General features: G+C 43.6%; 1 protein-coding gene across 1 annotated transcript in view; it reads left to right on the forward strand.

Annotated features, from left to right (window-relative positions):
• Positions 1-7986, forward strand: part of ANKRD13A (ankyrin repeat domain 13A) — a 12269-nt gene extending 4283 nt beyond the window's left edge. The window contains 12 exon segments of the mRNA XM_009996823.1: positions 1-5; positions 7-94; positions 498-693; positions 1379-1445; positions 2857-2938; positions 3637-3695; positions 4603-4739; positions 5098-5255; positions 5701-5814; positions 6544-6695; positions 6911-6975; positions 7788-7986. The exon segment at positions 1-5 is cut by the window's left edge and continues 51 nt beyond it. Coding sequence (XP_009995125.1) covers positions 1-5; positions 7-94; positions 498-693; positions 1379-1445; positions 2857-2938; positions 3637-3695; positions 4603-4739; positions 5098-5255; positions 5701-5814; positions 6544-6695; positions 6911-6975; positions 7788-7986 — 1322 coding nt within the window.
• The last annotated feature ends 3784 nt before the right edge of the window (positions 7987-11770 follow it).

An 11770-nucleotide genomic window follows, 5' to 3' on the forward strand; every position in this document is an offset into this window, starting at 1 on the left:
AGCGGTGCCAAGCTGCGGGTGGACATCACCCTGCTGGGCTTTGAGAATATGAGCTGGGAGAGAGGAAGGAGAAGCTTAATTTTCAAGGGAGAAGGTAAATACCTTAGTGTCTCTGCACATGCTGGGTCAGCTGCCACGAGAAGCCCCAGTTTTGCTCAAAAGGAGCTGTTGAGGCTGAGTATGGAATTTTAAAAAAAGTTTTATACATCTATTCTGTGAGTGACTCATAGAGATACTGTTTAGTGGTTTAACATAATGGCTTAATTTCTTTCCTGTAAATCTGAGGTCAAAATTTGGTAACTGAATTTTTACTTCAGTCTTTTCCTTACTTTTTCCTGCCCCCTAAATAAAAAATTATTTTAGATACTGCTCCATGTTGGATCTCAGCTGAGTGCAAAATCCTGTGAATGAACATCTATCCTGATTTGAGATTCAGTATCTCGATCTTTCACTGTGGAATACTGAGCTTTTTGGTTGGGGTGTGCCATTTCCAACAGATACTGGAGGCTGGGCAGAACTAATTGAGATAAATCATGATGAGAAGTTTGTTACAACGGAGCGTTTTGAGATTTCCCAACACATGAAGCATTTGACATTGGAATCTATGACACCAAAAAGAAAAGATGTGGAAAGACGCCTTACATCTCCCATCATCAACACGTGCCTTGACACAAAAAACATTGCTTTTGAAAGGTAAGGTTCAAAGCTTTCCATAAAAACTTCTAAGGTTAGATGTGAAGTTACTTCGAACTTCACATAGTGTTAGATAAAGAAGTTGGGCTTGGTCAGCTTGCTGCTGTTGCTTGGCAAAAAGCTCCCAGTTGAAAGAGCTGATGGGCAGAATGCTTCTGGTTTATCCCTAGTGAGATCAGTGTTGATGTCTCATTCCAAATATTTCACCCAAATCCATGTACATAGTGCTGAAAGTGATGGGCAAGAGCCTGCTTCTGGTAACAGTCAGTCAAATCTCACATCAATACTTTAAATAAAAATACACATGTATTTCCACAGGCACACATTTGTCTGTCTTGTTTATGACTCGTTTATCCAGTTTAGTTCAGTCCTTTTTATAAAGGTCCTTTTGGAGTCAGATAAAATGATTCTTAGGCTGTCCTCCTGCTCTGTGGCTCCAGGTATCCATGTGTCAGTCTGTAATCTGTCTGAGCCTTTCTGCTTTGGCCATGGGCTGGATGAGAACAGGAACAGCATGACTTCCCAGCTCTCTTGGGATGTGTGTGTGAGGTCAGACTGGCCTGAGCTTTTGTCTGGGGTTAATCAAATAGCCTATCCAGTGCGTAAAATCAATTGTAGAAAAATGGGCTGGGGATTGTGTAGAAATGCAACTTCATAGACACTTGTGGTGTTCACTTTTTGTCAGAAGCACGTCCGGATTCTGGGTATGGAGGACAGAAAAAGCAGAAGGTGTAAATGGTTATGAAGCAAAGGTAAAGCCCATCCTGTATCATTAAGAGGTCTTACAGCTACCTGAAGTGTGATTGTGTTTTGCCTTTATTTCCTGAGTGTTTCAGGTCCAAAACTTCCCATCAAGAGCTTTATTGTATTGCCAGCAGGAGTGAGGAATTTCAAGGCTGCCAAGCTTGCAGGAGGCATGGTGTCTGGATGCAGGAGTATCAGCAGGGGCTTTAGGAGGGTGGGAGGATCAAAGCATTTCAGGAGAAGAAGAGCAAAAGATTCTTCATAACTACTAGAGCTCCCTTCCATCCAAAGTCTGGAATTGAACTAATTCTTGAAAGTTTTCATTCTTTCACTGCTTAAAAGATCAGGAACCTGCTGGTGAAGTGCCTGGAGTCTTCCCTAGCAGCACTGTTGCAGGGAAATCACAGCCTCCTGCTGCCTTGGGGAGCATCATGAGCCCATGTAATAAGAGACTGCTGGTAAATGAGAGACCCTGGCCATGCTCAGGAGTCAGCCAGCTGCTTAGACTTGTTCCATGTGGCACTGTCTTTGTCTTCCATTCCCCTTCAGTGAAATGTTTTTTAAGACTGCTTGACAGCCTTACTATTTGAAGTATTTAAGGATCACAATAATTAACTTCCTTGATTCCTAAGTGTGTTTCTTCCAGGTTTTGGAATTTATAAAGTTTTGTAATTTCATTTAACAAAGGGATAAATGCTGAATAACTTGTAAATCTACATTTACATTAAGGTTTTTCTGCTAAGTCTGCAGGACTGTTCAGTTGGACACTGGGATTCATTAGTGTTCTTGCAGAATTAAACAATGAGTAGTTTTCGTCTGGAAAGTCTGATGAGTGACCTCTGTTTAGAAACAGGACTTTCCTTCCCTCTTCTCTCTCTGAATCTCTGCCCAGGTGGGGATTCTTTCCTGCAAGCTTGTCAATGCCTGCCCAGTTTTCAGGTTGGTTTAGTTAGTTACAAAAGCGTATTTAAAAGTGCATCAATCTGCATTCCAGGAGCTCGGTGGAAAGGTTGGCTTCTGTTGCCATTGAAGTCAACAGCCAAACTGCTTTGCTGTTCTGTGGGCACAGGGTGTGTGCAGAATTAGTGGTGTCTGGAGATGCTGTGGTGTGTGATTTGCAGGGTTTCCGATTTTATCAGCTTGCCCAGCAGGTGGCATGTGCTGTCAGCCTGGGGGTGGCTCTGTGGGCAGTGCCTCCTGTGGTGCTCCCTTGCCTGCGTACCGAGGCCAACAGAAACACCGAAGGGCAGCATTTCCTTTTATCACCCGTACATTAGAGATTAAGATCCTTGTCAATGACAGGCAGATCCGTGCGGCTTTACTCTGTCTTTAGATGTATGTGCCAGGTGTTTTACTAGACACAACTCTCTTTTTTTAACCTGTGATGCTTTTTGTCCTTGTACTTCCTGTTTTTTAAAGGTATACACAGCAAACAATGTGAATGTGGTCACAAGAATCCGAACGGAACATCTAACAGAAGAGGAGAAGAAAAGATATAAAGGTAGTTTTCCTGTAGGATAGCTGGAAATAAGTAGAACCTTTTGGCTCTCTGATACCTCCTCTGTGTGAGGGCAGAAGAACTGGGCAGATAAACAAGGGGAATTATTTTATTTGTGATGTTGCCCTGCATTAATTTGACGAGTTGGGTGTCTTGATACTTGACTGCTAGCCTACAAATGAACCAGGATTTATCCTAGTTGTATTTAGAGGAAAGAAGAGCCCTTCAAAACTGTTAAAAGTTTATTTAAAGTTTTAAGAGTGTGCCTTTTTCCATGCTTTTTCCTGATCTGGAATGTGTTAATGCTTTTTCTTTGCTTTGGCCATGATTTTAAGAGTCATGTAGGCTTTGTTTGCTTGGGCTTTTTGTTTTGGTCCACTAATTTATTTTAGCTTTTAAACTAGTAAAAGGTGACCAACCAGTAACTTTGTGTGGAAACACAGCCCTTCACTGGCCTACCTTGGGGCCCAGGAGAGGAGGCACTGTGAATCTGCTAAAGACAGAAACAACTGAAAATCTTTGCCCCTGTCATGGGTGTTGTGCTCATTTTATCCTGTCAGCTTGAGGTCCTGGAAAGCTTACAGGGCATTTGAATGGTTTACTTCAGTTTGAATTAAAAACCTTGCTTGTTAGCATGATGTGTATGTAAATTTTACTGCTAATTAATAGATTTTGTTGTTTTTCCCTCCTGTTCTCTGAAGCTGACAGGAACCCCTTAGAATCATTCCTGGGCACAGTGGAGCATGAGTATGGTGCTCAGGTGAGTGTCTCTGGCATCACAACAGGTCCCTGCAGCACAGAGATCTGTGCCCATAGGAATTCTGGGTGTGTGGGATCACCTCTTGTTTCCTCAGTTTGTCAGCAGTTTAGACCATGAGCTTTACATTTTCCCTGAGGATGTTTTTGTTTGTTTTAAGCCCTCAAATGTTGTGCATGAATAGCAGGTACCTCCTTCTGAACAGTCCTATGAGAAAGAGTCCGTTAGCACAGCAAGAGCTGGGGGGTGAGCAGTGGCAGTGATGTGAGCAAGCACAGATCTTAGCAGCCACCCACCAGTCATCTGGGAAGATGTGTCCACAGAGCTGCTGCAGGAGCCTCAGGTGGGACACAGTGCTAGCATGGGGATCATCAGGCAAAAATGGGATGAGGGGATCAGTGACGTGCTAGCACAGTGCTCTGCAGAAGCAGGGCAAGCCGTGTATCCCCTGCTCTTCTGAAATGTGTTGATAATTATTTCAATGTGGCTTTAGAAACCCCCTTGCTTCTGTAAATGCTTGTGTACAGTAGATAATAGATTTGCCAGCTGCTGGCTCCATCAAGTTGGTGTTGCAAAGCTTCAATGGGTCTAGAGGTTTTTCTTTAAAATATCTCATCGGAGCTTTGTCTTAAATAAAGGATTTGGAGCCTAGAAATACTGTAGCTTTTTTGTGCTTTTCTGGTAGGTTTCTAGCTTTAGTTAAGTAGACTTTCCTGCCTCTAAAATGCTTAGAGATTTTAACCTCAGTAGAAATCAGCCTAAACATGTGTGCTTTGTGGCTCTGTGTCCCTGGTGTCTGATAGACACAACGAGTTACTTCACAAGGGAGAACTTAACATTTTTTAAGTCACCACTGCCTATTTGTTCTATACTTCTGTTTGTTTTTTTTCCCCTCTCTCTTTCCTTACAGAGCACAACCAAGACAACAGAGTATGCTGCAAGTAACAATCCTACTGCTATTACTCTGGAGGAATACTTTGACCCTGAGTTTGATTTGAAAGGCAGGGACGTAGGACGGCCGAAGGAAGTGACCATTCGAACGCAGAAGTGAGAAACGATGTTTTAGCTATTTCTAGTTTATCTCTTCCCAGCCATCTTATCTCTGGGAACCATTTTTAGAAATGTCCCCCAGCTTTCAAAATTAATCAAAAAGAGAGACCTTGAAGTATTCAGCTCTAGTCTAATTCTTCTTACAGTGAGTCAAAGAAAAGATTTGCAGTAGTGCTGCAACTTGTTAGTAACCTCTTGTGCTTTGCCTCTGGTCTGACTGGGAATGTAGTTCAGTTCCTCAAAGCAGGAACTGTTCTGATTCTTTGAAATGTGTGGAGCAGCTGGTAATGCCGTGTATTTTGCTTTACATCTCTTCCTAAACTGTAAACTTAGGATGTTTTTATGCAACTTTCAGATTTAAAGCCACCCTGTGGATGAGTGAAGAGTTTCCCTTGTCTCTCGTGGAACAAGTCACTCCCATCATCGATCTGATGGCCAGAACTAGTGCACATTTTGCCAGACTTAGGGATTTTGTCACTCTGGATTTTCCACCAGGATTTCCTGTGAAAATTGGTAATTAGCAGTTTTTATTGTAGCATCTTCTTTGTTTCCATTCATTCTATTGGTTTTGCTGCATATACTTACAAAACTCATGTTAGTTTTTTACTAGACATATGGTGTTAGGTTCATCTGAGGTCACTGCATCCAAGTTTTGAATGACCAGTACAAAAGTAGAATTAAAGACATTGTCATTTCAGTAAGAAGGAGCCATTGCTAAGTTCTTTTCTCTTAGCTTCAATGCCTTAGATTTGGCAAATTTTATTATAAAATAAGAAATTTAGATACAGAGTGAGCATGACTAAGGGCAACTTCTTGGTGAAGTGAGTTACTTTACACGGTCATTATGGGAGGCTGCTTGTGGAATATATTCAGTAAACATGTATTTGATGGGGCTTCAGGTGTGGAAATGAATGAGAGAGTTCTGCTTTTGACAGAAATCCTGTGTGCTCTCTTACAGAAATCCCCTTGTTTCATGTGCTGAATGCCCGAATTACATTTGAAAATGTCAATGGCTGCAGGACAGCTGACAAAACATCATCACAGATGGTTGGAGGTGCACAGTGTGATGCAGGTAAGAAGTAGAAAGATGCAGCCATCACATCTTATATTTCTGTCAGTGGAATGCACAGAGGAGAGATGAGTTAACTGCAGAGAATGAAAGATCCTCAGGTGAGAGGAAGCTGCAACACTTTACAGCTGTCCTGGGGCCTGTGGTACTGCTTATACTGCCCCATTCTGCCCTTCCACGCCTGCCAAATGGACTGAGCTGAGTTCTAGCAAGCTCTCCCAAGTGTTTTGAGGTCTAAATTCTGTTGCAAGCTACTGCTGGGGGAAGTGGAATACAAAATTGCTGTCAGCAGTAGCTCAGTCTGTGTGCTCTTCCAGAAGAGAATGGATTACGTTTGAGTAGGATGCTCCTGACTGCACATGTCTAGGGATACTCTGTCCAAAGAGCTGCTGCAGAGCCATTTGTCAGGAATAGCCTCAGAAGAGCCTCTGCAGTGTTTATCTTTTCCTACCTGTTTTTTTTCTGGTTCTGTCAGAGTTCAGCCACCTTAGCTCTCTGCTGCTGCGTGGTTATATTTGTATGACTTGCCAGCATCCTAAGGAAGGACTCTGTGTTCTACTGTGCTTGTTTGCCACAGATGGCTCTCAAAGCCTCTTGGTGTATTTAGCCAGGTGATTCATCTGAATTTTTGTAGTTAACTTAGTGATGCATAAGTGTTCATCAGAATTTTTTAAGACACAACTTGTAAAAAATATACTCTGCTGTGTCTGTAACTCTGTTTGGCTTCTACAGGTGCTAATTTCGAGGTTGACCAGTCAGTGTTTGAGATCCCCAAATCCTACCACATCCAGGATGATGGCAGGAACCTCCACGTGCAGGATGAAGATAATGAGATCATGCAGTTTGCTATTCAGCAGAGTTTGCTGGAATCCAGTGGCAATAAAGTAAGTGTGCTGTCATCTGAGCAGTGCAGAGCTGCAGGTTTGACAAGGACTGTGCCACCATGGCTGCATCTCTGAATTAAATCAACTCAGGGCCTATTTTTCTGAGAACACTTCAAGAGGAAAATATAATGATGTGTTTCAAAGAAGAAGTAAGAGTGATTTGTACTGCAGGTCTGTTAACTGCTGTGGAACTGTCTTTCCTCCCCTCTTTCTAGGAAGTGGGGGTGCATTCCAATGGAGCAGTTGCGTATTCACAGGACTTCAATATCCAGTATCAGAGGTAACTAGTTTTTTTTTCATGTCAAGCCATGCAGCAACAGAGTAAAAACATGTAAAAACACTTCTATCAGAAGCATGTAGCACTTATGCAGGTTTTTGTGTATGTAAGTAGTGGATGCACAGAACTCAAGGTCTCTCTTTCTTGTGCTTCTTTTAACTTATATTTCCAAGAAGCAGAGACTCCAGGCTTGGGCCTGCCTGGCTTATGTAGCATAGCTCTTTAGCTCAGCTGTAGAACTGGCCTGTGCACGTGATTGATTCTTTACCCATCAAATTAACAGTCCTTCAGTACTGCTCTTAAAACTGTGAATTTGGTCCCCCTGGGTTGAATGGTTGTTTATTAGATGCTGCACACTCCAGGGTAGTTCTTCTTGCTTTGCAAAATCATGATGTAATCCTTTACAACTTAGCAACATCTCTTTAATGGACCCTTGAGAACACTCTCTGGTATCTGTGGGGCCTTCCTTCAACCAAGTGCCAAGAAACCTTTGTGCACACAGAACTGCATCCTCCTGCCTCTTCAGTACATGGAAAATCATGTCACCTGTAAACTAAGTGAGAATGCTTTTAGAAACCCATTGAAAATTGAACTGTTAGTATGTGTGAAAGATTCTGAGGAGCCTTCAAAGAACAGGTTTTTCATTGGGAATCCTGTGGATGTCAGAACAACTGCTCTGTTGTCCTGATCACTGTCTCCTGCCCTCTGGGGCCAGATTTTTCAGGTTTGCAGTTAGAAAACAGTTGCTAGGGAGGATTGTTGCAGAAAATGTGAAACAGGCTCTGTTTCTCTTAGTACTTGAAGTTCTCTTTCAGGGCACTGCAGGAGAGCTATCTAACAAGCTCAGGTAACTCCCACTGCAGCACCCATAGTGAACCTTCCAGCTTTGAAAAGGACCTGCAGCTGGCCATGGAGTTGTCTGTCCGGGAGCAGGAGCAACGGGAGAAGCAGCGGCAAGATGAGGAAGATGCAGAGCTTCAGCAGGCCTTGCAGCTCTCTCTTGTGGAAAAGTAACTCCTGGGTGAGCTCCTGAAACAAGGATGACCAAATCTGTATTAAACTGAAGGTTTTCAGGGCTCTCAGTCTGAAGACCACTCCTGGATTGCTTAAGTAAACATTTCACCTGCTTTCTAAGTTGTCATCATGAGCTGCAAAAAGCTGCTTTATTTTTGTTTGAGGGAGTTTCAAATCACAGGACTCTGCTTTGAGCTCCCCAGCCACACTGTCTTAGTTTGGAAGGAAGAGTCTTTACCTAAACATATTTATTGAGGAGCAGATGGAAATTTTGCTTAGCATCAGGATGTAGGATTGCAGCAAAGCTAGAAAACCTGATTTATGGGGAGTTCAGGAGGGAAACTTCATACTTACCAAAGAAATTCTCTTCTTTGTCTCTTCTAAATAATTCTAAGCCATTGTCTGTTTCTTCCAGTTTGACAAGGAGGAGTGTCTAGATACATACACACCCCATCACAAGTATGGTAGTTGTTCATGCTGGCAGATGCTTTCTCTTAGTTTTGCTTATATGTTGTTATCTTTTCTCTAGTTACTGAGATTTTATCAGATGCTCCTGCTTAAGAGGGATAATTTTATACTTGAACAGCTAATCCAAGCTAAAGATTAAACTAGTGCTTTCTGAAAAAGGACAAAACAAGTAGCCAGTAAAATTTTAGATCCTAAAATGGGACCATCTGTCCAGTACAGTGGCAGTTTCTGCAGTGATTCCAAACCAGCTCGTTCCAGTAGTCTGAGGGTAGCAAGAAAATGAGCGATAGACACAGGTGCTTCTTGCCATCACTTGGTGTGTGTGCATGAGTGTGTGCCTGCATGTGGGTGCTAAATTGAACCAGAAGAGGATTCAGGTGAAATTTTACTGTGTACTTATTGGAAGAGTTTTATTTCTGTCATCTGAAAGGGAATCGTGTGTTGCTTTTTAAAATTCAAGTGCTCAGCCTTCACGTGAATACATATATTTTTTTATCTGAATATTTTTATTGATTTTAAAAGAAGCCAATAGGACTACACTCATAAAAATGGTATTGTAAGAATTCACAAGTATGTTTTTTTTTTAACCAGCTCTCCTCAGGTCTTTCGTCATACAATGTATTTGTAGCTGTTTTATCTGCACTTCTGCCAGTGTTTACAGTACTTGCACTGTGACTCTCAAGTGCACTCCACAAGTACATGATGTACATCCCCAGGAAAGCCTTACAGGAGTTTAATGTGAGCAATATTCCTCTGTTCTGGCTGACAGAAGTGTGCAGAATCTATGGTACATGAGGTCTGGTCTTGCTTACCTAATCCTGCACTTGTTCCTTGGGCAAAACAGGGTGGTTCTATGTGACCAACTGTTAACCAGTGTGAAATCACTATAAAATGGACTTGATCGTAACCAGTGAGATGGTTGGTAACTTGGAACCCTATTTTAAACCAATAATCCATTGTTTTACATAGCAAATAATTAAAATTCCTTCAGTGTGCACTAGAGCTGGTAGAGCTGCACTGTTCCTGTGAAGTGACACAGCTTGCAGCCCCAAACAGCTTCCCTGGGGTTGGCAGGTATGCCAGCCGGTTTGCATTGTGGCAGTGGGATTGCATCTTTCTTTGAAAAGGGGACTGCTGTGACTTTCACAGCTGCAAAAAAGGGACTAAGCCTTGCATTGAGCTCTTGGCCTCTTGGGAGGTGGAAGATGAAACTGTGGTTTGTTTCCTCCAGCGGAAATAAAGAGTGCTGTTGCCTTTATAAACCATCTGCCTGACATGGCTTTGTTTCTGTTGAGCATTTCAAAGGTTTCAAGGGGGGGAGAATATCTTTTTTTCAAGCTGACTTATCCTCTGCTTTTTGTCTTATAAGCTAAAGAACACGGAGCTGTTTCTGTTCAGGTTTTGTTATGCTCCTGCTTGTAAAAAAAAAGAAGTGTATGTTTGTTTTCTGTGACACTTGCATCATTCCATCTGAAGCAGAAGGCCCTGCTTGCCTGCAACAGGAGCTGCTTTTCTTAAACCCCAGCTTACAACTCACACTATCTGGGTTTAAAGTATCCTCTGAGCCTCTGTGAGTGCTGGAAGTAAAAACAAAGATACTGCACAAGTGTTTTTTTCTAACATGGTAGAGTGAAGTCTGTCTTAATTGCCTTCACCTGCCTTGTTGCATTTGTGTAAGTTACAGTTGACACTGGCATCTAGGAAGTTGTGGTTCAGTCTGAAACACACAAACTCCCTGGAAACTGTTTTCTGTCATTTTCAGCCAAGTTTTGGTCTTCCTGTTTTGGAAACAGCTCAGTACAGTGCCAGGGCAAGGAAAGGCAGGGAGGTGGTGGAACTGCAGTGCTGAGGATACACTTTGTGGTGCTTTTGGACTCGTTTCAATGGACAAGAACTCATGAAGTGTTTTATTTGGAACTCCTTTCTGTGCAGTTTGGGTTGGCCTGTGGCTTCCAGTCCTTTAACTGGACATTCCCTGTCAATGTCTGCAGGTAACTGCACTACACTTACAGGATGAGCTTTTCAGTCTCCCATTTATACTTCCTTGCTGACAAACATCCCTGAAAACAGGGGCTGCTCCCACCTGCTGGTGTCACTGCTTGTCTGTTCTCTTGCCTCTGGAAAGGTAAGAACTGGGAGGTGACTGGGCTGGGAAGGGAACTGCTCCTCCCTTGGTACAACTATGGCCTAGTTCATAGCAAGCAAAACATCCATGAATAAAGAAAAAAGTCCTGGATTGTTTACTTAGCTCTTTATTTGTACAAAGAAACAGAGCAGGGAGTGAAGAATGAACACAAACAAGAATGCTGCTCCCAGGAACTCAGAGTTGTAGTTCTACACCAGATGAAGGACTGAGAAAAACCAGTGGCACAGGATTTGGTGATTTAAAGAAAACCCCAACAAAACAATCAGAAAGCAGCAGCCCAGTGTTGCCTTGCTTCCTCACTTGTGTTTGTCTTAGATGAGTAACAGATCTGCTCTGGGGCAGCCTCTCTTCAAGCTTTACTAACAGAGCAGCAGCAAAGCAGCTCCCCCAGTGCAATGGGTGCTCAGTGCCCCCTGAAACTGGACAGAAGACACATTGGGTGCAGCACAAGGCTGCAGGGAACAGGCCAACAGAATTGTTCTGGAAGTTAAGTTTTAAAACTAAATAAATTATTAGCCCAAAGACTTCTGTGTTAAATACCAAAGTAATACTTGATAAGCAAAATCCAGTTACTATCTCAGCAGTGCAACACACAGTAGCAGCATTGATATGCAAGTGGGATTTCAGTGTAAACGCTTGAATTTATTACTGAAAAACGCCTAGAACGGGTCTGGCCAGAACTCCACGGCAGAGCCTGGAGCATCTGCCTGCCCTCCAGAAGCTCCACTTCCCAGGACAGAGGCCTGCCCAGGAGCACAAACGCACCCGGGAGGAGGCGAGTGGTTCCGCGTGGGCTGGAGCCCTTTGCCCGCTCGGTACCGGGCTCAGCGCGGCTGCAGACCGGAGAGTTAGAGCAACCACTGCGGGAAGGAGGTGCTGTCCCTGCAGGGCTCGGCAGGGGCTGCTCCCGGGGGGTGCCGACTGGTTTTGAAGGCTGCGCTGCAAACCCCCCGAACTCGGCGTTCGAGCAAGGGACGGAATGAACCAGAGAGTCAATGTCCCTGCAGGGCTCGGCAGGGGCTGCTCCCGGGGGGTGCCGACTGGTTTTGAAGGCTGCGCTGCAAACCCCCCGAACTCGGCGTTCGAGCAAGGGACGGAATGAACCAGAGAGTCAGAACAGCCGCGGTGTAACCCAGTGCACGGGCTCAGCGCCGTCGGTCTGGGCCGGGG

Source organism: Chaetura pelagica, unplaced genomic scaffold (genome assembly GCF_000747805.2).
Source record: "Chaetura pelagica isolate M959 unplaced genomic scaffold, ChaPel_1.0 scaffold294, whole genome shotgun sequence".
NCBI classification, from domain to species: Eukaryota; Metazoa; Chordata; class Aves; order Apodiformes; family Apodidae; genus Chaetura; species Chaetura pelagica.